The sequence below is a fragment of the Oncorhynchus keta genome, chromosome 2, assembly GCF_023373465.1.
Source record: "Oncorhynchus keta strain PuntledgeMale-10-30-2019 chromosome 2, Oket_V2, whole genome shotgun sequence".
Lineage (NCBI taxonomy): Eukaryota > Metazoa > Chordata > Actinopteri > Salmoniformes > Salmonidae > Oncorhynchus > Oncorhynchus keta.
The window spans coordinates 71,752,551-71,779,327 of record NC_068422.1 but is presented as its reverse complement, the minus strand read 5'-3'; the positions used below and the strand labels follow the sequence as shown (position 1 = coordinate 71,779,327).

Below are 26,777 nucleotides of genomic sequence, written 5' to 3'. Positions count from 1 at the left end.
ACAGCGTGGAGCCCTGTGTGTTTTTGGCAAGTGGCACCGCCTATCACACACACGAGGCTGGCATTCTGCAGTGGCAGAGTGGGTAGTTTGTCAAACGAGACTGTTAAAGCACAGCCCACCTGCCTGTTCACATCATGCTGACACACAATGCAAAGTCTCTACCATCGTGCTGTTCTCAGATCTGACTTCCTGGATCACTCCCATCTGCTTTCTCTGACAGGAGTCCTGGTCCATTTGATCTCAGATCAGAGTCTGCTGACAGGTTTCTTACTGACGATATCACAAGCTGAGCAACCACCAACATCACTGTCATAAAAATAGGCCTAACAAAGCAGCATGACGGGGAGTGGGCGTGAGAGGGAGAGAGAGGACGGAGGAAAAGACGGGGGAGAGACAGTTGAAAGAGAGAGAAAGGGGAGTAGAGGGAGAGAGAGAGAGAGAGAGAGAGAGAGAGAGAGAAAGGGGAGTAGAGAGAGAGAGAGAGAGAGAGAGAGAGAGAGAGAGAGAGAGAGAGAGAGAGAGAGAGAGTATAGGTTAGAAAGACAGTAGAGAAGGTACATCACAGCAATCCTGACAGTTGAAAGAGAGAGAGAGAGAGAGAGAGAGAGAGAGAGAGATAGTATAGGTTAGAAAGGTATATCACAGCGATCCTGACAGTTGCATTATTGCCCTTACAAAACATCACATTAAAAAATCACATTAAAAAAACACATGATTTTCAGACATGTGTGAACAAATCACATGAATTGTTTATTATTTTGACATTTTCATGGTTTTCGGACATGAGTAACACATTGACGGCCACATTATCAGGTTAGCCTACTGTACCTATAAATGTCTTCTTATGTCATCAAAGAAAGTGTGCATGTTCAAGATAGCATGCAAAGTTCGCAGGTCTGTTGAGATCTTCACAATATCTAAAATAATCTGTGCAGAGTCTTGAACAGCATTGATCACTTGCGCCAAGCCTATGTATTTTTAATGTAATCTCAACTACAATCCAGGTCATTTGGTTGTGCTGTTAGATGAAGCACAGTGATGACACATGAAGTTGTTGTATAAATACAAAACACCTGACATTATATTCCCATTTGAACTGTGTTGTGCTTTTAAAGGGTTGAAAGCGCAGTGATAACACATTTAGATGATAACTAAACCAGGAATATGACATTCTTTTTACATTGGAATTTTGTTGAGCCTTTAGATGGTTGAAAGCATAGTAATAACACATGTAATTCAACAAACTTCAGCCTGTTTTTTTTAGTGGGTAAATAAAGGTTGACATTTCATTGAAATTTCATTCATTCTCAACCAAATATGACGTTGTGTGCCCAGTGGGGACGTACCACAGCCTCTATTCTATTGCCTCCTCTTTTAATCATTTATGTTAATTGAGATTCAATAAATAACACTTCCATTTTTCCATAGAATAGCCCCAGCTATTTCACTAGCGTTGAACGTAGTCAATCAGACAGTCAATCAGTCAGTCAGTCAGTCAGTCAGTCAGTCAGTCAGTCAGTCAACCAGTCAGTCAGTCAACCAGTCAGTCAATCAGTCAGTCAGTCAACCAGTCAGTCAGTCAACCAGTCAGTCAGTCAACCAGTCAGTCAGTCAACCAGTCAGTCAATCAGTCAACCAGTCAGTCAGTCAACCAGTCAGTCAATCAGTCAACCAGTCAGTCAGTCAACCAGTCAGTCAATCAGACAGTCAATCAGTCAATCAATCAGTCAGTCAGTCAGTCAGTCAACCAGTCAGTCAATCAGTCAACCAGTCAGTCAGTCAATCAGTCAATCAATCAGACAGTCAATCAGTCAATCAATCAGTCAGTCAGTCAGTCAGTCAATCAGTCAACCAGTCAGTCACTCAACCAGTCAGTCAATCAGTCAATCAATCAGACAGTCAATCAGTCAATCAATTAGTCAGTCAGTCAATCAGTCAGTTAGTCTGTCAGTCAGCTCACAAAGAGACAGGGAGCCATGGGCACACACACACACACATTGGCTCAGGGGCATGGCAGCGCAGCATACACAAAGAGCAGAACCACTGGAGCGGCTGAGTTTCTGATACAAGCTGCCTGGCCGTACCTCTCTCACCGCATTCTTGGACATACTTCATTCAACGTTCCATATTACTTTTTCTAGTAATATACATGTATACTGTATGCTGTAAGTGTCAGGATTTGGCCAGGGTTGTTCCGGTTTTTGGTCACTAGATGCCCCCATTGTGCCTTTTGACCTTTTGTTTTCCCTTGATCCCCATTATTATTTGCACCTGTGCCTCGTTTCCCCTGATTGTATTTAAACCCTTTGTTTTCCTCAGTCCTTTGCTCTGTGTTTGTATGTTAGCACCCAGCCCTAGTACTCTGTGAACTCTTGTTGATCCCGGTGGACTCTCTTGTGGAATTCTGTTTTTTTGTTCTTGTTTGTTTGTTTTTTTTTAGTATTTTTTGAGGCTTTTTGTGCTATACCTTCCACCTTGTGGATTTACCTTTTTGTCTTGGAGGATTACCTTTGTTCTTGTGGAATTCCTTTTGAGGTTGTGGAGTTACATGTTTTCCTGAACTTCACTTTTTACTTCATTAAATACACCGTCTCAAGTACTGCTGTGTCTGCCTCATCTTCTGGGTTCTGCCAACTATTCGTGGCTCAGTTGGTTAAGTGACTGTTTCTCACTCCGGAGACCCGGGTTCGTAACCGGGTCCTGACAGTAAGGACACCGCACACTCTGCCCTCTGAGAGCTTCAGAGAGATATTAGTGTAGGTCTCTCCCTGGTGTGAAGGGTGGACCAGTCTCAGTGGTCTGTCTGGTGAGCCTGCTTGTGCTGCTGTGTTTATTTATTCATACCACCTCTTCTCTAATGGATCTACTCTAACAGCTCTCACTACATACACACTTACAAAAAAGCGTCTTCCGGGTTAGGGGAGGGTTTAGCCGGGTTAGGCCGTCATTGTAAAATAAGAATTTGTTCTGTTTGCAATGTTTCTACCGGTTGGAATTAGGGTGACCAAATCTTAAAAACCCAAATGCGGGACAAGGGAAAGATTTTGCGTGACATTATCAGAACAGTGGGCAGGTTAATGGATCACATTGAAATGGTGACATGGTTCTGCTGTATGAAGGTCACTTCCTATTAGTTTTTCTCGGTTGCTTTGGTGCATTTCTTAGATCAAAAGTGCAATTCTTGATACTACTTGTACAAATTCCAAATCATCTAGTCACTTGTGCACATCTTTAAAGCAATTTCTTATTCCTTTGAACAAATTGCAATTGATAATGTGCAAGTGTCAGCTTTTTTCCACATGATCAATTGCTCATGTTATGTTGATCAAAATATAGTAGATGGTTCTCTGAATAGTCTTACCCCTCAACATCTAGGCATTAGTTCCTTGCATAAGCCATTACATGCAAAATTGTTTAACTATTTGTCATAAACTGTCAAGCATAGTTTTACACATTTATATTAGACCTTTTGTACAAAAACGTGAATTGATGAATCATGCAGGTGAAATTGACCCTCACTCATGAAGGAATGTAAAGTGTTAGTACAATCAACCAGTTGTCTAAATTTCTCAAAGGTGCATCTCATGAAGAATCAATTGACAAGCATATATAGACAGACCACAACACAGAGTTGCAATTTTCCAATAATGGATGGACCAGGAAACGAACAGGATCAACAGCCAAGAGGAGGAAGAAGAGGAGCAAGGATGCGTGGTGGAAGGAAAAACAGAGGAAGAGGCAGAAGAGGACATAGGCGCATATCTGATGACATAAGGGACACTATTGTAGACCATGTTGTCAATCATGGCCTTACAATGGCTGAGGCGGATCGAAGGGTGCAGCCGAATATTGGGAGATCAACCGTGTCCTCAATAGTTCAATTGTTTCGAAGAGAGAACAGGTATGTCCACCAATGTACAGTGCACTGTTACTGTATATAAGCAGTATACTGTATACTTCCTACAATGCTTCATATTACAGCAGTCCACTTGTATTTCACAGCATACAGAAATATACTCTATACAGATACATACTGCACCTTACATGCACCCACCTGTATGTTTTACAGTAAAATGTGTGTTCGCATAGTTTTTGTCTATGTGAAAATGTGCGATGCATCACTGCATTTTTCCCCACATAGGACTGCAAGATTACCTCAAACCGGTGGCAGAGGACGCCTTTTCACACCTCAACAGGAGGAGGCTATTTGCACCATGGTCCTAGCAAACAATGCCATGAGACTCAGGGAAATACAAAGGACCATTATAGAAGACAACGATGTCTTTGAAAACATCCATACGGTTAGCATCTCAACCATCTACAGGGTGCTGCATAGAAACCAGACGAGTATGAAACAGCTGTACCGTGTACCATTCCAAAGAACGAGGACAGAGTTAAGGAGCTACGGTACCAGTATGTACAGGATAAACATAGTACAATAAGCATAAACAGCACACATTTCCATTGCTGTGGAAGGAACATGCAATATATGTACATTTTATGTCACTCTTCCTTACCAAAACAAATTCAACTGTGTGTTCTGGGATATAGCGTATAATGGAGTTGGAATCAAGTGAACCTTCTCACAACTTTGTATACGTGGATGAGTTTGGCTTTAACCTGACCAAATGCAGAAGGCGGGGTCGGAATATCATCGGTAACAGAGCTACTGTGGATTTGCCAGGCCAAAGGGGAGGAAATATCACCATGTGTGTTGCTATTTCGGAGCATGGTGTCCTAACCCATATCCCCCTTATAGGGCCATACAACACCTAGCATCTACTCAACTTTTTAGAGACTCTCTACAGGGATCTCATCCCTGATGATGAGAGGGGTCTGTTTAGAGAGGATTTGACAGAGTATGTGGTCATTTGTGATAATGTGAGTTTCCATCGATCAAACATCATAAGGCAATGGTTTGTGACCCACCCGAGGATACTCATAGAATTCCTCCCACCTTATTCACCAACCCAATTGAGGAGTTATTTTTTAGCATGGAGGTGGAAGGTGTACGATCGTCAGCCACACACACAGATGACCCTGCTGGCTGCAATAGATGCAGCATGTGAGGACATCACAGTAGACGCCTGCAGAGGATGGATAAGGCATTCCAAAAGATTCTTTCCACGTTGCATTGGAAGGGAAAATATCCGGTGTGATGTGGATGAGAATATGTGGGCCGACAGACAGGAACGTCTGAATGTGTAGAGACAGCACAACAGTGCTGCGGGCAAAGTTGTGCCTTAGGGGTGGTTTCCTGTGTTTCTTTCTAATTTCGTTTTTTTTTCCTTTGTGCCCCTTGTGCCCCTTGGGTTGTCCAGTCTCTTTCAATCAATAACCCACATACAGTAATATGTAAATAGTACTGTTGAAATTGATATATGCCATAGAAGTGCAGTCTTGTGCATTTTCAATAAGGTAACTGTCATCCAAACTGTAGCCTAAGTTTACATCAGGTAATACTGTCAAAGTACCAAGTTACATTGACAACATGCCTAAACATTTTGACGACCTTGTTCGTGAACAATGACTTATCATTCTGATGACACTGACATGATCATTGGCATGAATATTTACTTTTGAGAGATGTACTAAGGATTTTTAGTGACTGGCTAGCTTCAGAAACATATCTATTGTATATTGCAGTTTGTACAAATTGTTCTGAGAAATGTACTTATTATTTTGCACATGTTAGGGATGATGTGAAAAATGCACCAAAGCGACCGAGAAAAACTGTAAAGGGGCAATCCACAGTTGCTTCATACATTTTTGGACTTATAAATGAATGAGATGTACCCATTGATTCTTGAAGAATATAGGAGTATACAGAGCCTTCAGAAAGTATTCACATTCCTTGACTTTTTCCACATCTTGTTGTGTTGCAGCCTGCATTTAAAATGGATTCAATTGAGATTCTTTTTGTCACTGGCCTTCACACAATACCCCATAATGTCAGTGGAATTATGTTTAAAAATGTGCTTTAATTTAAAGCTGAAATGTCTTTTGTCAATAAGTTTTCAACCCCGTTGTTATAGCCAGTTGTGGAAAAATACTTAAGTAAAGGTAAAGATACCATAATCGAAAGCGAAAGTTATCCAGTAAAATACTACTTGAGTAAAAGTCTAAAAGTATTTGGTTTTAAATATACCTAAGTATCAAAAGTAAATGTAATTGCTCAAATTGAATTAAGTATCAAATTTCAAATTCCTTATATTAAGCAAAACACATGGCATGATTTAGAAAATTAATTTGTATTTACGGAGAGCCAGGGGCACACTCTAACGCTCAGACATCATTTACAAACATAGTACTTTTTAATTTAGTGAGTCCGTCAGATCAGAGGCAGTAGAGATGGCCAGGGATATTCTCTTGTTAAGTGTGTGAATTGGACCATCCTGTCCTGCTAAGAATTCAAATATTAACTAGTACTTTTGGGTGTCAGGGAAAATGTATGGAGTAAAAGTACATTATTTTCTTTAGGAATGTAGTAAAATAAAAGTTGTAAAAAATATTAATAGTAAAGAAAAGTACAGACAGATACCACCCAACAACTGCTTAATTAGTACTTTAAAGTATTTTTTACTTAAGTACTTTACACCACTGGTTATGGCAAGCCTAAATAAAGTTCAGGAGTAAAAATGTGCACATAATAAGTTGCATGGACTCCCACTTTGTGCAATAATAGTGTTTAACATGACCTTTGAATGACTACCGCATCTCTGTATCGCACACATACAATTATCTATAAGGTCCCTCAGTCGATTAGTGCTTTTCAAACACAGAATCGCCAACAAAGACCAGGGAGGTTGTCCAATGCCTCATGAAGAAGGGCATCTATTGGTAAAAGGGTAAAACATTTTAAAGCAGACATTGAACATCCCTTTGAACATGGTGAAGTTATAAATTACACTTTAGATGGTGTCAGGATTTGGCCAGGGTTGTTCCGGTTTTTGGTCACTAGATGCCCCCATTTTGCCTTTTGACCTTTTGTTTTCCCTTGATCCTCATTATTATTTGCACCTGTGCCTCGTTTCCCCTGATTGTATTTAAACCCTTTGTTTTCCTCTGTTCTTTGCTCTGTGTTTGTATGTTAGCACCCAGCCCTAGTACTCTGAGAACGCTTGTTGATCCCGGTGGACTCTCTTGTGGAATTCTGTTTTTTTGTTCTTGTTTGTTTGTTTTTTTGAGTATCTTTTGAGGCTTTTTGTGCTTTACCTTCCACCTTGTGGATTTACCTTTTTTGTCTTGGAGGATTACCTTTGTTCTTGTAGGATTCCTTTTGAGGTTGTGGAGTTACATGTTTTCCTGAAGAACTTCATTTTTTACTTCATTAAATACACCGTCTCAAGTACTGCTGTGTCTGCCTCATCTTCTGGGCTCTGCCGACTATTTGTGGCTCAGTTGGTTAAGTGACTGTTTCTCACTCCTGAGACCCGGGTTCGTAACCGGGTCCTGACAAGATGGTGTGTCAATACACCCAGTCACTACAAAGATACATGCGTCCTTCCTAACTCAGTTGCCGGAGAGGAAGGAAACTGCTCAGGGATTTCACCATTAGGTCAATGGTGACTTTAAAACAGTTACAGAGTTGAATGGCTGTGATAGTAGAAAACTGAGGATGGATCAACAACATTGTAGTAACTCCACAATACTAACCTAAATGAAAGAGTGAAGCCTGTACAGAATGAAAATATTCCAAAACATACATTCTGTTAGCAATAAGGCACTAAAGTAAAACTTCAAAAACTGTGGCAAAGAAATTAACTTCATGTCCTGAATACAAAGGGTTATGTTTTGGGCAAATGCAACACGACACATGACTGAGTACAACTCTTCATATTTTCAAGCATGGTGGTGGTTGCATCCTGTTATGGGTATGCTTGTCATCAGCAATGATTAGGGAGTTTTGTGGTGGGATGAAAAGAAATGGAATAGAGTTAAGCAGAATCGTAGATGAAAAACTGGCTCAGTCTGCTTTCCAACAGACACTGTGTCACGTTCTGACCTTTATTTCCTGTGTTTTGTATTTAGTTAGTATGGTCAGGGCGTGAGTTGGGTGGGCAGTCTATGTTTGTTTTTCTATGTTTTGGTTATTTCTATGTTTCGGCCTAGTATGGTTCTCAATCAGAGGCAGGTGTCATTAGTTGTCTCTGATTGAGAATCATACTTAGGTGGCCTGGGTTTCACTGTGTGTTTGTGGGTGATTGTTCCTGTCTCTGTGTGTGCACCAGATAGGACTGTTTTTGAGTTTTCACATTTCTTGTTTTTTGTTAGTTTGTTCATGTGTACCTTAATGTATTAAAAAGTACCATGGACAATTACCACGCCGCGTATTGGTCCTCTGATCCGTTTCGCCTCTCCTCTTCGGAAGAAGAGGAGGAAATTCATTACAGAATCACCCACCAAAATCGGACCAAGCGGCGTGGTAAAGGACAGCGACGACAGCAGCAGCAGCATCAACAACAGAGGCCACCATCACAGGACTCCTGGACATGGGAGGAGATACTGAACGGAGAGGGACCCTGGGCACGGGCTGGGGAAAATCGCAGCCCCAAAGCAGAGCTGGAGGCAGCGAAAGCTGAGCGGCGGGAATATGAGGAGCCAGCACGGCAGTGCGACAGGTACGAGAGGCAGCCCCAAAAAAATTTTTGGGGGGGGCACACGAGGTGTGGTACTAAGCCAGGTAGCAGACCTAAGCTCACTCCTCGTGTTCATGATAAGCAGCGCATTACTGGTCAGGCACCGTGTTATGCGGTTAAGCGCACGGTGTCGCCAGTGCGTGTCCATAGCCCGGTGCGCTATAGGGCAGCCCCCCGAGAGTGCCATGCGAGTGTGGGCATTGAGCCAGGGCGTATGGTGCCTGCTCAGCGGGTCTGGTCGCCGGTACGCAGTCTCGGTCCAGGTTATCCTGCGCCGGCTCTGCGTGCTGTGTCTCCAGGGCGCTGGGAGGGTGCAGTGCGTCCTCTGCCTGCGCTCCGCTCGTACCGGGCAACTGTGGGAGTGGAGCCTAGGGGAGAGGTGCATGTAGTAAGCACTAGATCTCCCGTGCTTACCCACAGCCCGGTTCAACCTGTGCCTGCACTCTGGAGGGTCCGGGCTAGAGTAGTTGTCCAGCCTGGGGAAGTGGTGCCAAGGTTGCGCACCAGAGCTCCAGTGCTCCCCCACAGCCCGGTCTTTCAGGCTCCTCCTAACACCAAGCCTCCTGAAGGTCTCCCCAGCCTGGTGGTTCCTGTGGCAGCTCCACGCACCAGGCTGTCTCTCAGTCTCCTCCCTGCAGGTGCTCCCGCCTGTCCGGCGCCGCTGCCGGAGCCTCCCGCCTGTCCGGCGCCGCTGCCGGAGCGTCCCGCCTGTCCGGCGCCACTGCCGGAGCCTCCCGCCTGTCCGGCGCCGCTGCCTCCTGTGGCAGCTCCACGCACCAGGCTGTCTCTCTGTCTCCTCCCTGCAGGTGCTCCCGCCTGTCCGGCGCCGCTGCCGGAGCCCCTCAGCCCAGAGGCGCCAGAGCCCCTCAGCCCAGAGGCGCCAGAGCCCCTCAGCCCAGAGGCGCCAGAGCCCCTCAGCCCAGAGGCGCCAGAGCCCCTGCCCCTCTGTCCAGAGCTTCTGCCCCTCTGTCCCGAGCTGCCCCTCTGTCCAGTGGGGTCATTGAGAGGGGTTGCCATGGTGAGAAAGCCACGGAGGCGGACAATAAAGCGGACTAAGACAATGGTGAAGTGGGGTCCGCGTCCCGCGCCAGAACCGCCACCGCGGACAGACGCCCACCCAGACCCTCCCCTATAGGTCAAGGTTTTGCGGCCGGAGTCCGCACCTTTGGGGGGGGTAGGGTACTGTCACGTTCTGACCTTTATTTCCTGTGTTTTGTATTTAGTTAGTATGGTCAGGGCGTGAGTTGGGTGGGCAGTCTATGTTTGTTTTTCTATGTTTTGGTTATTTCTATGTTTCGGCCTAGTATGGTTCTCAATCAGAGGCAGGTGTCATTAGTTGTCTCTGATTGAGAATCATACTTAGGTGGCCTGGGTTTCACTGTGTGTTTGTGGGTGATTGTTCCTGTCTCTGTGTGTGCACCAGATAGGACTGTTTTTGAGTTTTCACATTTCTTGTTTTTTGTTAGTTTGTTCATGTGTACCTTAATGTATTAAAAAGTACCATGGACAATTACCACGCCGCGTATTGGTCCTCTGATCCGTTTCGCCTCTCCTCTTCGGAAGAAGAGGAGGAAATTCATTACACACTGAGAGACAAATTCACCTTTCAGCAGGAAAATAACCTTAAACACAAGGTCAAAGATACACAGGACTTGCTTACCAAGACGGCATTGAATGTTCCTGAGTGGCGTAGTTACAGTCTTGACTTAAATCGGTTTGAAAATATCTGACAAGACTTGGCTGTCTAGCAAAGATCAACACCCAACTTGACAGATCTTGAAGAACTTAAAAAAGAAGAATGTGCAAAAATGGTACAATCCAGGTGTGCAAAGCTCTTAGAGACTTACCCAGAAAATGTCACAGCTGTAATCACTGCCGAATTTGATTTTGACATGGATCGGCTCAGTGTGAATAATTATGGGGTCTGAATACTTAAGTTAGATATTTCTGTATTTCATTTTCAATACATTTGCAAATATTTCTAAAAACATGTTTTCACTTTGTCATTATGGGCATAGGTCATTATATGACAGATATTTTTTTAAATATTGAATCAATTTTGAATTCAGGCTGTTACACAACAAAATGTGGAATAAGTCAAGGGGTTTGAATACTTTTTGAAGGCACTGTAAATCCATTCTTAGTTCAGCTATCGTACCCCATTTGAACCCAAAATATAAGCTTGATATACTCCAACGTTTGTAAACAAAGTAAATGTAAACAACCACTGTATAGCCTAAAAATGATATATGCTGATATCATGGATGGTCAGTCCTTGTGCCCAGCAGTGTATTCTATGGATTTGAGAGTTGTTGCATTTCTCCAGCCCCATCCCTCAGCTTTCACTGAAATTGTGCGGGGGAGAACACTTTGTTAAGGTTTCAATTAAGGACAGCCACTTTAAACACCTTTAATAGACCAATGGTGTTATTATATGGTATAATACTATAGTGAGTGAGTTACGCTTGTGCCATTAATATCAAGCAAAACTTCTGAAGTCGACAACAACATTCTTAGTAATGCAAACACAAACAATGATATTGAGAGCAAAACAACATTTTACAAGGAAATAATTAAAAAAAATAATTGTAAATGGATACAAAAAAACAGTTGCAGTGAAACATTTGTTATGATAACGCAATTCAATAAAATGGCTCCCTTTTTCCTGACAATCTTCCCTATGTTTGGTCATGTTGACCTGGCCTTCACTTTTGCTGCCTTTTTTCAGTTGCTGCCTTTTTTCAGTTGCTGCCTTTTTTCAGTTGCTGCCTTTTTTCCATTTGTAAGTTTTGGCACATTCATTCCAGCAACATAACACCCTGTATTTAGGCAATCACTGAACTGATCAATTAGCTCAGTTGGTCTGGTGTGGTGACGAGTTGGAACAGAATCCTGCAGTACCTGCGGCAATAAGGAACAGGGTTGCCTACCCCTGATCTAAAAGCACAACCAAATTCCAAAGGAAAAACAGGTTTTTTGTTTACTTGTTATCAAAATGTGTTATCACTGCGCTTTCAACCCTTTAAAAGCACAACACAGTTCAAATGGGAATATAATGTCAGGTGTTTTGTATTTATACAACAACTTCATGTGTCATCACTGTGCTTCATCTAACAGCACAACCAAATGACCTGGATTGTAGTTGAGATTACATTAAAAATACATAGGCTTGGCGCAAGTGATCAATGCTGTTCAAGACTCTGCACAGATTATTATAGAAATTGTGAAGATCTCAACAGACCTGCGACCTTTGCATGCTATCTTGAACATGCACACTTTCTATGATGACATAAGAAGACATTTCTAGTTACAGTAACTTTAAAATGAGACCATGGATGTGTTATTAATTTTAAGGTTGAATAAATACTGTTACATTAGTTTGTAAGATGTCTTAACTTTAGACTATTTACTGTATTACAAAAGTCATATTGAATTGTGTTTGGATGACAAAGCAACCAAACATCAACATTTGAATGATATCTAATGCTTGGATAGTTTACTCTGAGCCACTGGCTTAATCCTATTCTTTAACTTTTATTTTTGGTTTAGTTGGAGATGTGAATCCAACATAGGCCTATTTGTTAATAACTTGTTGATATGTTAATAGGCTACTTACAGTATTTCAAAGTGTAATTGAATTGCTTTTGGTTATAAATAAAAATTTGAAGGAGATTTGTATTTTGTACCACTGACTTATCCTGGCTTTAATTCCAGTTTGTCTACTAATTAATAATTATATGTTGGATTCATGTTTCCATCTCAACCAATAATCAAAGTTAAAGAATATGACTAAATTAATTTAAATTGCATTTAAAGTTTAATTGGATTTAATTGAGTCCTTTTCTTTAACTTTGGGGATTTTGGGTTGAGATGGGGATGTGAATCAAACATGTCAATTAATACATTATTAGACAAACTGGAATTAAAGCTAAGTCAGTGGCACAGATGGAACTATCCAAGCAGAAGATCTCCTTTAAATGTTGATATTTGGTTGCACTGACAACCAAACACAATTCAATATCCAGTTTGTCTACAGATTAATAATGTATATGTTGGATTCATGTCTCCATCTCAACCAAAAAGTTAAAGAATAGGACTAAATCGAATCAAACTTTAAATGCACTTTAAATAAAGCTTGATTTGATTTAGTCCTATTCCTTGTCTTAGATTTTTGGTTCTGATGGAGACATGAATCTAACATATCAATTATTAATTTATAGACAAACAGTGAATGTATTTAGCTATCAAGAGATCTCTCCATAATCATTTGCACGTTAGCACATTGGTAGTAGTCAGTGATACATAGAAAATATGGATTTGGTTAAAACCCTGAATGGGAGAACAAATGAATAGGTGTAGATCAACTCTCTAGTAGGAGATGCTGCCCAGCCTACAGTTTTTTTCTGATTGTGGATATAACATTGAAGATCTAATGTTGGTTCAAAGGTTCAACATATTTTGCACAAGGCTGGTCTATTTTGAAAATTGGTTACAACGATGGTATAATGGTGTGGTTGAAATATCACCCTCAAAACAAGTTTAACTTGATGTTTTAAAAAAATCCAATGTATTATCCTAGTAGATCCCACGTCAAAATATGTTGACAAAAGACATTGCTGATTCAACCAGTTTGTGACCAGTGGGTCCTAAATTCATGTGCTTAGTATACGAAGGTATTCCGGATCTCTCTCTATCTTTCTCGCTCTCTGAGGACTCTTCCTCCCTCCCTCATCCTCTCACTCTGTCTCTCTCTATCTTTCTCGCTCTCCTAGGACTCTTCCTCCCTCCTTCATCCTCTCACTCTGTCTCTCTCTAGCTTTCTGGTTACTTTACTAAACCATTTTATTTCTCTGTTCCAAGCTCTACAGCCCTTAAAGGTCCAATCCATCTGTTTTTTTTTTGTCTCAATATCGAATCATTTCTAGGTAACAATTAAGTACCTTACTAGCTAGACTTCCAATTGGCGACAGATTTGAATGCAGATATAAAAAAGTACATGTGCATTATCCCACCAGAGGTTTCAATCAAACTGACTATTTAGGCGATAAAATGCTGAATGTGATGACAGTCCAAATAAAGGCACTTTTGCACTTCAGGCCTAGATTCAATCAGATCAGGTATTAACCTGCGGTAGCAGACGACCGTATAGCTATGTTTTGGCGGTGTCGGCTGTCAAATCACTCGAATAAGAAGTTGCCACAACTTTGGAAGTATGCTTGAGGTCATTGTCCATTTGGAAGACCCATTTGAGACCACTCGAATAATAAAGCATAGGATATATAGAAATATTTACGCTTAAATTGAAAAAAAAACATTCAACTAAATAATGAGGATTTATATCATCCTAATCAAGGTGTAGATTATATCTTAAATTCCTGTGTTCCAACTTGTAAACAAGGCTGTTAATTCGACACTGTGCCGCCAATGGTAATGTCTGCTTTAGGTATAATGCCGAGAGCCACTTGTGGATTTGACAGCTGTAATGCAGTTCCACCTAAGACATCGTCAAAACAACTGCCATGTGGATGTTGGCTAAAGCTCCAGAGTGGCGCGGCGGTTTAAGGCACTGCATCCCAGTGATTGAGGCATCACTACAGACACCCTGGTTTGAATCCTGGCTGTGATTGTGAGTTTGATAGTGAATCCGACTGCCCGTACGGGGGTTGTAGCATTGAGATAAGACAGTAACTACTAACAATTGGATACCACGAAATTGGGGAGAAAAATGGGGTAAAGAAAAAAAAAGAAAGCCCTTTTGTAATTAAGGTAACACAGTTTTAAACTGTTGTCCTTATTAAAGAAGCAATACAACTAGGTAGGGATATCCTTGTCTCATCGCGCACTAAAGAATTAAAGAAGCAATAGACTAGAGGAGTATCTGGAGCATCAGCATTTGTGGGTTCGATTACAGGCATAAAATGGCCAGAAACAAATAAATTTCTTCTGAAACTCATCAGTCTATTCTAGTTCTGAGAAATTAAGGCTATTCCATGTGAGAAATTGCCAAGAAACTGAAGATCTCGTACAATGCTGTGTACAATTCCCTTCACAGAACAGCGCAAACTGGCTCAAACCAGAATAGAAGGAGGAGTGGGAGGCCCCCGTGCACAACTGAGGAAGAGGACAAGTACATTAGAGTGTCTAGTTTGAGAAAGAGACGCCTCACAAGTCCTGAACTGGCAGCTTCATTAAATAGTATGCGCAAAACACCAGTCTCAACGTCAACAGTGAAGAGGAAACTAAGGGGTGCTGTTCCTCTGTCCAGTGTCTGTGTTATTTCGGCCATCTTAATCTTTTATTTTCATTGGCAAGTCTGAGATATGTATTCTTCTTTGCAACTCTGCCTAGAAGGCCAGCATCCCGGAGTTGCCTCTTCACTGTTGATTTTGAGACTGGTGTTTTGCGGGTACAATTTAATGAAGATGCCAGTTCAGGACTAGTGAGGCGTCTGTAATTTTAATGGACAAAAAATATGCGTCTCTTTCAAAAACAAGGACATTTCTAAGTGACCCCAAACTTTTGAATGGTAGTGTATATACAGTTGATTTCGGAAGTTAACATACACCTTAGCCAAATACATGTGAAGTCTGAAGTTTACATACACTTAGGTTGGAGTCATTAAAACTCATGTTTCAACCACTCCACAAATTTCTTGGAACAAACTATAGTTTTGGTAAGTCGGTTAGGACATCTACTTTGTGCATGACACAAGTCATTTTTCCAACAATTGTTTACAGACAGATTATTTCACTTATAATTCACTGTATCACAATTCCAGTGGATCAGAAGTTCACAGACTCTAAGTTGACTGTGCCTTTAAACAACTTGGAATATTTCATAAAATGATGTCATAGTTTTAGAAGCTTCTGATAGGCTAATTGACATCATTTGAGTCCATTTTAGGTGTACCTGTGGATGTATATCAAGGCCTACCTTCAAACTCAGTGCGTCTTTGCTTGACATCATGGGAAAATCAAAAGCAATCAGCCCAGACAAATTTGTAGACCTCTACAAGTCTGGTTCATTCTTGGGAGCAATTTCCAAATGCCTGAAGGTACCACGTTCATCTGTACAAACAATAGTACGCAAGTATAAACACCATTGGGCCACGCAGCCATCATTACCGCTCAGGAAGGAGACGCGTTCAGTCTCCTAGAGAGGAACGTACTTTGGTGTGAAAAGTGCAAATCAATCCCATAACAACAGCAAAGTACGTTGTGAAGATGCTGGAGGAAACAAGTACAAAAGTATGTATATCCACAGTAAAACGAGTCCTATATCGACATAACCTGAAAGGCCGCTCAGCAAAGAAGAAGTCACTGCTCCAAAACCGCCATAATAAAGCCAGACTATGGTTTGCAACTGCACATGTAGAAATGTCCTCTGGTCTGATGAAACAAAAATAGATGGCATCATGAAGGATGGAAAATTATGTGGATATATTGAAGCAACATCTCAAGACGTCAGTCAGGAAGTTAAAGATTGGTCGCAAATGTGTCTTCCAAATGGACAATGACCCCAAGCATACTTCCAAACTTGTGGCAAAATGGCTTAAGGACAAGAAAGTCAAGATATTGGAGTGGCCATCACAAAGCCCTGACCTCAATCCTATAGAAATGTATTGGCAGAACTGAAAAAGTGTGTGCGAGCAAGGAGGCCTAGAAACCTGACTCAGGTACACCAGCTCTGTCAAGAGGAATAGGCAAAAATCCACCCAACATAATTTGGGAAGCTTGTGGAAGGCTTCCCAAAATGTTTGACCCAAGTTAAACAATTTAAAGGTAATGCTACCAAATACTAATTGAGTGTATGTTAACTTCTGACCTACCGGGAATGTAATGAAAGACATTGTGATACAGTGAATTATAAGTGAAATAATCCGTCTGTAAACAATTGTTGGAAATATGACTTGTTTCATGCATACTAACCGAATTGCCAAAAATATAGTTTGTTGACAAAACATTTGTGGAGTGGTTGAAACACAAGTTTTAATGACTCCAACCTAAGTAAGTGTATGTTAGCTTCCGACTTCAACTGTATTTTTTTTTAAAGCGGATCTGATTGAATCGAGCCCTAAGTTTTCATGTCCTGAATAAAAAACTAGTTGAATGTGTTTCCAGTGCATTTTTAACACTACATATGGTTTTGTCACAAAAACTGTTGCGATAAATAGCATACTTGCTCAATCTGGTTTTGGTGAAGGCTCTATGGACAAAAGTTAGCTGATAAATTTGACAGAGTAGGTAAAATGATGATATGGATAAAAGCAAGATCCTTTTTTATTTTTAGAATTGTCAGCCAAGCACCGATCATCATGACATCAGCATCATTTAAATGATAGCCTATCCTCACTATCCCTTGGAAATTTGCACGAAGCTCATCAGGGCACTTAACCACCATAAGTTACGAAGTTCTGAAAGAAGTTCTGATGTTCATTATTTCATCTGCCTATAAACTGCATTGTTTTCCATGTCGTGGTGGTAGTAGGCGACAACATCATCACGTGACTGCACGTTTACTGAGACATTATGGCTTTTCTGTCAATATTTGCGCATAAAAGCTTTTCCACTGCAACTGTCCATAATCTATATCACAGACAACAAAAAATATCCCACGTTGTCTAGCGTATTTTGTTTTGTTGACATTGGAAGTTTTACACAGAAATTAGCTGTTTCCATAATCCCTGTCGTGAATTTATTCATCTGCATGAAATGGTTAGATGGAAACCTGGTTACTGTGATGGTTTTCAATTAAAATGGTGAAAAAGAAAGATAGCTTCTTAGCAAAGGGCAATTTCTCAAGCAAGAATCTTTCTAGTACTGTCTGGGAATGGTCTGAGTGGGGAAGGGAAAACTGACAATTAGCTGTTATTGGCAGAGAGGTTTGGAATTGAGTTGAAGTCGGAAGTTTACATACACCTTAGCCAAATACATTTAAACTCAGCTTGTCACAATTCCTGACATTTAATCCTAGTTAAAAGTCCATGGTTTATAACAGTTAGGATCACCACTTTATTTTAAGAATGAGAAATGTCAGAATAAGAGTAGAGAAATTGATTTATTTCAGCTTTTATTTCTTTCATCACATTCCCAGTGGGTCAGAAGTTTACAATTAGTATTTGGTAGCATTGCATTTCAATTGTTTAACATGATGTTGCCACCCCCGTGCTTCACGGTTGGGATGGTGTTCTTCAGCTTGCAAGCCTCCCAGTTTTTCCTCCAAACATAATGATGGTCATTATGGCCAAACAGTTATATTTTTGTTTCATCAGAACAGAGGACATTTCTCCAAAAAGTATGATCTTCGTCCCCATGTGGAGTTTCAATCCGTAGTCTGGCTTTTTTATGGCGGTTTTGGAGCAGTGGCTTTTTCCTTGCTGAGCGGCCTTTCAGGTTATGTCGATATAGGACTCGTTTTACTGTGGATATAGATACGTTTGTACTTGTTTCCTCCAGCATCTTCACAAGGTCAGCAGGATAGCCTAGTGGTTAGAGCGTTGGACTAGTAACTGGAAGGTTGCTAGATTGAATCCCCAAGCTGACAAGGTAAAAATCTGTCACTCTGCCCCTGAACAAGGCAGTTAAACCCACTGTTCCTAGGCCGTCATTGGTTGTTATTGAAAACAAGAATGTGTTCTTCACTGATTTAGTTAAATAAAAAATGGTCCTTTGCTGTTGTTATGGGATTGATTTGCAATTTTCACACCAAAGTATGTTCATCTATAGGAGACAGAACGCGTCTCTTTCCTGAGCGGTATGATGGCTGTTTGTACCTGTGTACTATTGTTTGTACAGATGAATGTGGTACCTTCAGGCGTTTGGAAATTTCTCCCAAGGATGAACCAGACTTGTGGAGGTTTACAATTCTTTTCTGAGGTCTTGGCTGATTTCTTTTGATTTTCCCATGATGTCAAGTAAATAGGCACAGAGTTTGAAGGTAGGCCTTGAAATACATCCACAGCTACACCTCCAATTGACTCAAATTATGTCAATTAGCCTATCAGACACTTCTAAAGCCATGACATAATTTTCTGAATAAAACACAGGTAAATCATGTTTTTGACTGCAGTGGGCTTTTAATAATGTCTTCTCCCCCGTCGCCCTTTCTCTCTTTTTACATATACGCATGCAGTTACTAAGACGTGCAATAGAAATAGCATCTTTCCCTGTGCACCGATGTAATCCCACTCTCCACAGTTATTGACAACCCTAGTGAAGGCTCAGCTGGGTAGAAGGTTCAGCTCTAGCCCTCGTGTCCTGAAGACTCTCTCGCTCTGTCCTCTCTGCTCCAGTGAGAGAGAACTGACCCTGTGCCCTTATTCTTCCTACTGGGCTGTTCTAGTCTTGGCTGAACCACAGAATCGATTCACACAGTCTAGCACTGCAGGAGAGCCTGTCAAGTACACAGCCGGATGCCTCAGAGAGTCTAAATCCAACACCACTCTGTTGGCCAACACACTATCACAGTTGCGGACATCAGTCATAATGCAATCTCATGTACCCATGCTCATATTATTATAACATGTATGTGGACACACATAAGTGATCTCTTTCTACCTCTCTGTCTATCTCTCTCTCTCGCAAGCACCCGCACCCAGATAAATGACAGACCCATAACACGCTCTCATCACGCCCACGTCCTCTCAAACACACCTCTCCAGTCCTTGGCTAAGCTCAGCTGTGTTTGGAGAGTAAATAGCCGAGTTCCTGTCACCTCAACTCGGGATCCTTTCACTACCTCACTCACTCCTTCTCCCTCTCTTTTTCTGTCTCTCGTTCCATTAGACAGGGTTATCCCTGGCCAGGCGTATGGGTCGGCATGAGGAAATACCAGAGGGAGAGAGAAAGGGAGATGGAGTAAGGAGAGGAGAAATAAGGACGGAGGGATTTAGGGAATAGAGAGGCAGTGGGAGAGAAACCAAGAGAAAGTAGAGAGGAAGGAGAAAAGAGATGTGAAAGAAAGGGGAGTGAAATGTAGAAAAAGGGGGGTGAAGAAAGGGATAGACGGGGAGAGACGAAAACAGGGAGGGAGGTAGAAGGGAGGTATAAGCAGAGAGAGATTGAGTAGGAGATGCATACATACACACTGAAACATAGAGACACAGACACACATAGAGTGGTATCTATAGCCTGGCATACTCACATCGTGGGCTGCGGTGGTGCTCACTTTTGAACAGGGTCATATCAGGGACGCCAAACAAAGAGGGCGTCTGTGGCTTTCAGACTGGAGACAGAAAGATGGCTGGACGCTTTCCCTGCTTCTCTCTCTCACAATCACTCTCTTTTCTTCTCTCCTTGTGTCCTCTCTTTCTCTCTTCCTGTTTTGGCTCTCTCTCTGCAGGCAGGCAGGCTGTGGACTGACGACTGTGTTACTACTGAATCAATGACAGAGCAGTTAGAGCAGCACCAACAGTATGTACCATCTGTCCCTCTGCAGCGGGGGTGGAGAGAGGAAGCACTGGGTTAGCCCATTAGCTCCAGCAGGCAGGGGGGGGGGCAACAAGAGCCTGGCTGGGGCTCAGGGCTTATAGAGTCTGCCCAGGCAAAAAGAGTGCTGCCAAGAAGTGTGTGTGTGTGTGTGTGTGTGTGTGTGTGTGTGTGTGTGTGTGTGTGTGTGTGTGTGTGTGTGTGTGTGTGTGTGTGTGTGTGTGTGTGTGTGTGTGTGTGTGTGTGTGTGTGTGTGTGTGTGTAGGGTGTGGTGAAGAGAGGGTAACTCTATCCACAGCCGGGGGCTAAGGGAGTGAAGGGGGGACAGGGGAGGGCAGGCGTCTAAGAGAGGAGCATGAATCTGAGGACACAGCAGAGCCAAATACAAAGATGACGAGAGGAGCTCACCACTGACCTCATATCACACAGGGATGGCATTATACACAGGCACGCACATGCACCAAACACACACATCATTCAGAGAATGTGAGTGTTGTGGGTGACAACTGGATGAGTTAACAGTGGAGATCCTTGAGTACGAGGGGAAAGAGGGAGGAAGAGAGGGCGGGGAGAGAGAGTGATAGAGAGAGAGGGGGAGAGGGAGAGATAGAGAGAGAGGGGGGGGGACTCACCTCCCTGTTGTGGAGAATGCAACATTAATTAAGCCTTATCTAAGACAGAGTCATTCTACTGAGGCTAAGACACACACACACACATGCACACAATGAAATGCTGAACACAGACTCTCACACACACAGTATAAACACAGGCAGTGTCCCTCGAGTGCAATGTGATTAGGGTGAGGAGATATTACAGACAGGTATAGCAGACCTCTGGTGTTTGTTTCCCTCCACTTGATTAACCAGTCATTTACTCAACAACAGAAACACGTCAATTTAATAAAATAAATAAAATATTTCACATTTATTTAACCAGATAGGCCAGTTGTGAACAAGTTCTCATTTACAACTGCCAAGATAAAGCAAAGCAGTGCGACAAAAAACAACAACACAGAGTTACACATGAGTTACACATGGGATCAACAAAAGTACAGTCAATAACACAATCTATCTATAAATCTATATACAGTGTCTGCAAATGGAGTAAGGAGGTAAGGCAATAAATAAATAGGCCAACAGTAGTGAAGTAATTACAATTTAGCAAATTAACACTGGAGTGATTGTCACGACTTCCGCCGAAGTCGGCTCCTCTCCTTGTTTGGGCGGCGTTCAGCGATGGACATCACCCGCTTTCTAGCCATCACCGCTCCATTTTTCAGATATCCATTTGTTTTGTCTTGTTTCCATACACACCTGGTTTTCATTTCCCGAATCAATCTACTTGTATTTAACCCTCTATTTCCCATCATGTTTGTGTGTAATTGTTTCATGTTATTTTTTTAAATAAATAATGACTAAATGATGTATACATTTAACGTAGAATTATAACTAACAGAATTCCAACCTGTCTTTCTAGTAGTGTTAAATAATGTTTGTTCATTAGAAAGGGGTTATATAGCATAGATCTAGGAAGAAATGAATGTTTGTGGGTGTAGAAAGAGAATGAAGGGTAGCATTAAACTATGTTTGAACCGACCTGGCTGTAACTCTGGAGAGATAAGATAGGACAGAGAGAGCCCACTCCGGAGCTCTAGTATCTGGGGGAGACTGGAACTGTCAGCTGAGTGGTTATAAACTGTGGTGAGACTCATAGGTTAGAATGTTAATAAAAGGAACGTATTTGTGTATGTACGGCAGAGCTCTCGCAAATAAACCTGGATCTGATCAATTGTGAGCTGGGAATTCTGTCTGTTTTATTTAAGACCAGAAATGTACAACCTCTGGGTATCAGACAGATAAAGATAATTGGAATTTATGAACATTGATTGCAAAATGATTGCAAAATTACTGAACAATTTGGTCCTTCGAGCGGATTTCTAAAATCTGTCCCTGTCGTCCGAAGATAGCACGCCGAAAACCGTGCACGGGCGGGTCGTTGACCCGTAAATTAAAGACCTGGCCCCGGAAATTGGGGTTCAAAGAACAGGCCGGTATATATCTAAGGGCGACAGAGACGGTGACGGAATCTCACGAACATTGCTTTTCCCAGCCTACAAACAAGGTTAGTAAAACTTTATTTGCGGATTTGGGTAATTGACATTTGGGCTACATTTGGAGAAATATGTTTAATGACACTTGTGTGGTTTAGACGTTGATTTTTAAAATCCATGGGGCATTCTGATCTGGTGACCTGTCTTTAGAATTGTGTGTAGAGAACCCTGATATAGGTAGTATTCTATGCAATTGGAAGACAGGAATTGGATTTAGAAGCCACCTAGGAATGGAGAAGTCCTCAGAGACTTAGGTCCAAAACGACTTAGGGTATCTGCACTACCAATGTAAACGAATTAATATTGAGATCTAAGTTGGAACCTGATCAAGAGTATATTAGTGGGTCAGTAAAGAGACGAGATGTAGGGGCCTATTACAAAGGGATGTGAACTATTTGTGAACCTAGGGAAACTAACGGGAAGGAGATATATACGTAGATTGTGAGAATATACCGTGGGACAAAACTATAGTAATGGTGAAAAGCAGTGAAAAGCACACACATAACTCATAGAAGCACAAACACCTAGTTAGGGAGTGTCACGGTTTTCATATGGTGAAGGAGAGTCGGACCAAACTGAAACGTGTCGATTGCGATTCATGTTTATTTAAAACAAACGTAACACGAATCAACAAACACTCCAAAACAATAAACGAAACCCGAAACAGCCTAAACTGGTGCAAACTAACACAGAATAAGGACGTCAAGACACTAAGGACAATCACCCACAATACAACCAAAGAATATGGCTGCCTAAATATGGTTCCCAATCAGAGACAACGATAAACACCTGCCTCTGATTGAGAACCACTTCAGACAGCCATAGACTTACCTAGAACACCCCACTAAGCCACGTGGTCCTTCTGTAGCTCAGTTGGTAGAGCATGGCGCTTGTAACGCCAGGGTAGTGGGTTCGATTCCCGGGACCACCCATACGTAGAATGTATGCACACATGACTGTAAGTCGCTTTGGATAAAAGCGTCTGCTAAATGGCATATTATTATTATTATTTATTATTATTATCCCACTATCTACACACCACATACAAAAACCCAAGTCACACCCTGGCCTGACCAAATACATAAAGAAAAACACAAAATACTTCGACCAGGGCGTGACAGGGAGAATAAGCATAGTAACTATAAAGTTAACTAGCATTGAGCAGTAAATACTCAAAGGAGGTCCCGGAATTAACGGGAGATGAGAAATAATGCAGGGAAAAGATAAGAGGAACAACTATTTTGGCCCGACTTGGAGGAGAAAGTACGAATTTGACTGACTGTTAAATATAGAAAAACTGGCATCAATGAAAAACAAATAAATAGGGTTTGTGGGGACAAGGTAGAGAAGCAACGGTCAGAAGGGCATGACACCGCTCGTATGTGGTTAGCCGAAGCGATGGACAGGATCATACGATAGAAAATGTTTTAATTGTGATGAGTGTAAGGCTCCCTGTAAACATTGTGACCGAGTAGGAGGCAACCACCGAAATTACTGAGTAGCGAAAGGGTGAGAGTAAGTTTAAAGAAGGATATCAGCAAGGGAAAAATGAGGTGCGTGTGAGATAGGTTCATTAACAAGTCAAGAGTCATAAGAAGCGGTAAGTCATTTACGTGTGAGACCTAAATAGTCTATTGTATATGGGAAGTAGTCTGAGACTATGAAAAGTGGCGATAGATATATTAATCAGTCGAGAGTCTCGAAAACGATAATTTGCTCACGTGTGAGACCTAATAACTCGATAATAACTAAATCAAAAGTCACAATAGTAACTACTCCTAAATTCTGATAGAAGAGAGAGAAAGTCAGGAGAATCATCGGCGGAGAGATGCCTTGACCTTTAAGTTAGGGCTATTTTCTGGGAATTGTCTCGGTGCCGGAGTTTGCAACTACAGACAATTATAATAATAGGGTTGATTGCGGGGAGGCTCCGTCATTCCAATAGTGATGGTGGTCGAGGGGTGGAACACTTGCCTACGACTCGGGTTCGTATCTCAGCCTAGGCACCGATAGACTAAAATTAATTCTGATTGTAATTCAAATATTGATATGTTCTGCCGGGAGAGATACGGTTGTTAGGGTTTGTTTAAGATATAAACTGAACGTTGTAATAGCTTGTTTGGGTTCAATTGAAAGACTAATTCATTGTAAATAATAGCGAGTCGATTTCGATGAAATACATTCATGCCTAAATGGTCCGCTGGAATAACGTATTGGAGTCGTATTTCAAATGCTGAATCATAGAAGAGACAGTTACCTAAATCTAATGAATTCTAAATAATAACGGAGAGATAATTGAATGTTTTTTATTGTTATGGATTGACTGACATACTGTAATGGGTTTCTTCTTTCTCCTCCTCGGAGGAGCAGTAGGAAGGATCGGAGGACCAAAATGCAGCGTGGTATGTATCCATAATGGGATTTAATGGAAAATTAATACAAAATACAGAAGAACAAAATAATCAAAATGAAAACTGAAACAGTCCCGATTGGTGCAAACAGTGAAACGGAAAAATAATCACCCACAACTCAAAGGTGAAACCAGGCTACCTAAGTATGGTTCTCAATCAGGGACAACGATTGACAGCTGCCTCTGATTGAGAACCATACCAGGCCAAACACAGAAATCCCAAATTATAGAAGAAAGAACATAGACAGCCCACCCAACTCACACCCTGACCATACTAAAACAAAGACATAACAAAATAACTAAGGTCAGAACGTGACAGTAACCCCCCCCTCAAAGGTGCGGACTCCGGCTGCAAAACCTGAACCTATAGGGGAGGGTCTGGGTGGGTGTCTGTCCGCGGTGGCGCCTCTTTACCTGCCTCCGTGGCCTCTTGAGAGCGGCGACCCTCGCTCTGGCAGCTCCTGACTGACCGGCGGCTCTGGCAGCTCCTGATTGACCGGTGGCTCTGGCAGCTCAGGACAGACGGACAACTCTGGCAGCTCAGGACAGACGGGTGACTCTGGCAGCTCAGGACAGGCGGGAGACTCTGGCATCTCAGGACAGGTGGGAGAATCTGGCAGCTCCTGACTCGCGGGCGACTCTGGCAGCTCAGGACAGACGGGCGACTCTGGCAGCTCAGGACAGGTGGGAGACTCTCACAGCTCAGGACAGACGGGCGTCTCTGGCAGCTCAGGACAGACGGGCGACTCTGGCAGCTCAGGACAGGCGGGAGACTCTGGCATCTCAGGACAGGTGGGAGAATCTGGCAGCTCTTGACTCGCGGGCGACTCTGGCAGCTCAGGACAGACGGGCGACTCTGGCAGCTCAGGACAGGTGGGAGACTCTCACAGCTCAGGACAGACGGGCGTCTCTGGCAGCTCAGGACAGACGGGCGACTCTGGCAGCTCAGGACAGGCGGGAGACTCTGGCAGCTCAGGACAGGCGGGAGACTCTGGCAGCTCAGGACAGGCGGGAGACTGGCAGCTCAGGACAGGCGGGAGACTGGCAGCTCAGGACAGCCGGGAGACTCTGGCAGCTCAGGACATAGACAACCCACCCAACTCACGCCCTGACCATACTAAAACAAAGACATAACAAAAGAACTAAGGTCAGAACGTGACACATACATTATAAATTTAGCGAAGTACATAGTACTTTTAAATTTTGGAGTAGAGAAAGTTGGAACGTTTGGTTTTACTCTTACGATAGAATTAAAGCAGAACTCAGTTGGAGTAGGGGGTATATTTTTGCCTAGAGGCAGGAACAAGAGGGTTGGTTCCAGTGTTGTCAACTAATTTTCAGGGTAAATTGCTGGAGGAAGGTTGATTTGTTGCTCAATGACGTTGTGATATCATTGCTTGATGACGTAAAACTGCGTCATTACATAGAATATACAATAACGTTACTCAAATGGATTTGACAGTTGTTCAGGTACAGACTCCCACTCTTTTCTGTACTTCTGGCAGTACAATTTAGATGGAGAGATGTTGGTTCTGTTCAAGATCAAACATATGTGACCAACTATATTCATTGGGTTTGGCTTGTCGAACCCGTACTACTGCTGCTGCAGTCAGCCAACAATGATTTGCAATTCGCTGAAGTTGCTGCTGCCAGTGCTCGGGCTGAGTGCCTGCTTCTGATGTCACTCACAATGCACTTTTGCAGCCAGGCAATGATGTTGTGACTGAGGGTGACAGAGAAAATTGTTTGTGTCATTTAGATGGAAAATGTGTGCATTATAGCTTTGAGTCACGTTTCAAAAGTTGCTAAAAGTTCCAAACACATTTTTAAAAGTAGCTACATTTGTCGGGGTAGTCTGAAACAATGCTAAATTTAGCAACAAAATTGCTAGGTGGGCATCACTGGTTGATGGCGCTCACTGTGCTACATTTGGCTATAAGAGAGGCAGGTCTGAATAGATGTATCGTAAAAGTTTTGTAATAGTTCCCGGTTATTGATTTTGGTTTGATTGTTCAGGTAACACCAGTGAAATTTAACAGGAAGTTAAGGTATACTAACATGTTTCCATTCACTCTGAGGGAACAATGAAAGGTCCGCAAAGTGGATTGCAGGCTGAGTTTAATTTATTTTAAAGGGACAGTGCACATTTATCACAGTTGTCACTGTTGTGTGTGTCTAATGGCAGGGTATTC

General features: G+C 42.3%; 1 protein-coding gene across 3 annotated transcripts in view; it reads right to left on the bottom strand.

Moving 5' to 3' along the window:
- Nucleotides 1–20,065, bottom strand: part of LOC118372436 (RNA-binding Raly-like protein) — a 114,175-nt gene extending 94,110 nt beyond the window's left edge. For 2 of the 3 annotated variants that reach the window (XM_052482468.1, XM_052482474.1), the window contains exon 1: nt 19,782–20,065. Coding sequence is in view for 2 of the 3 variants with exons in the window: in XM_052482474.1 (XP_052338434.1) it covers nt 19,782–19,821 (40 nt within the window). In the remaining variant the exon portion in view is untranslated. The remainder of the gene's footprint in view (nt 1–19,781) is intronic. The other variant, XM_052482466.1, reaches the window with a different exon arrangement.
- Nucleotides 20,066–26,777: the final 6,712 nt, after the last annotated feature.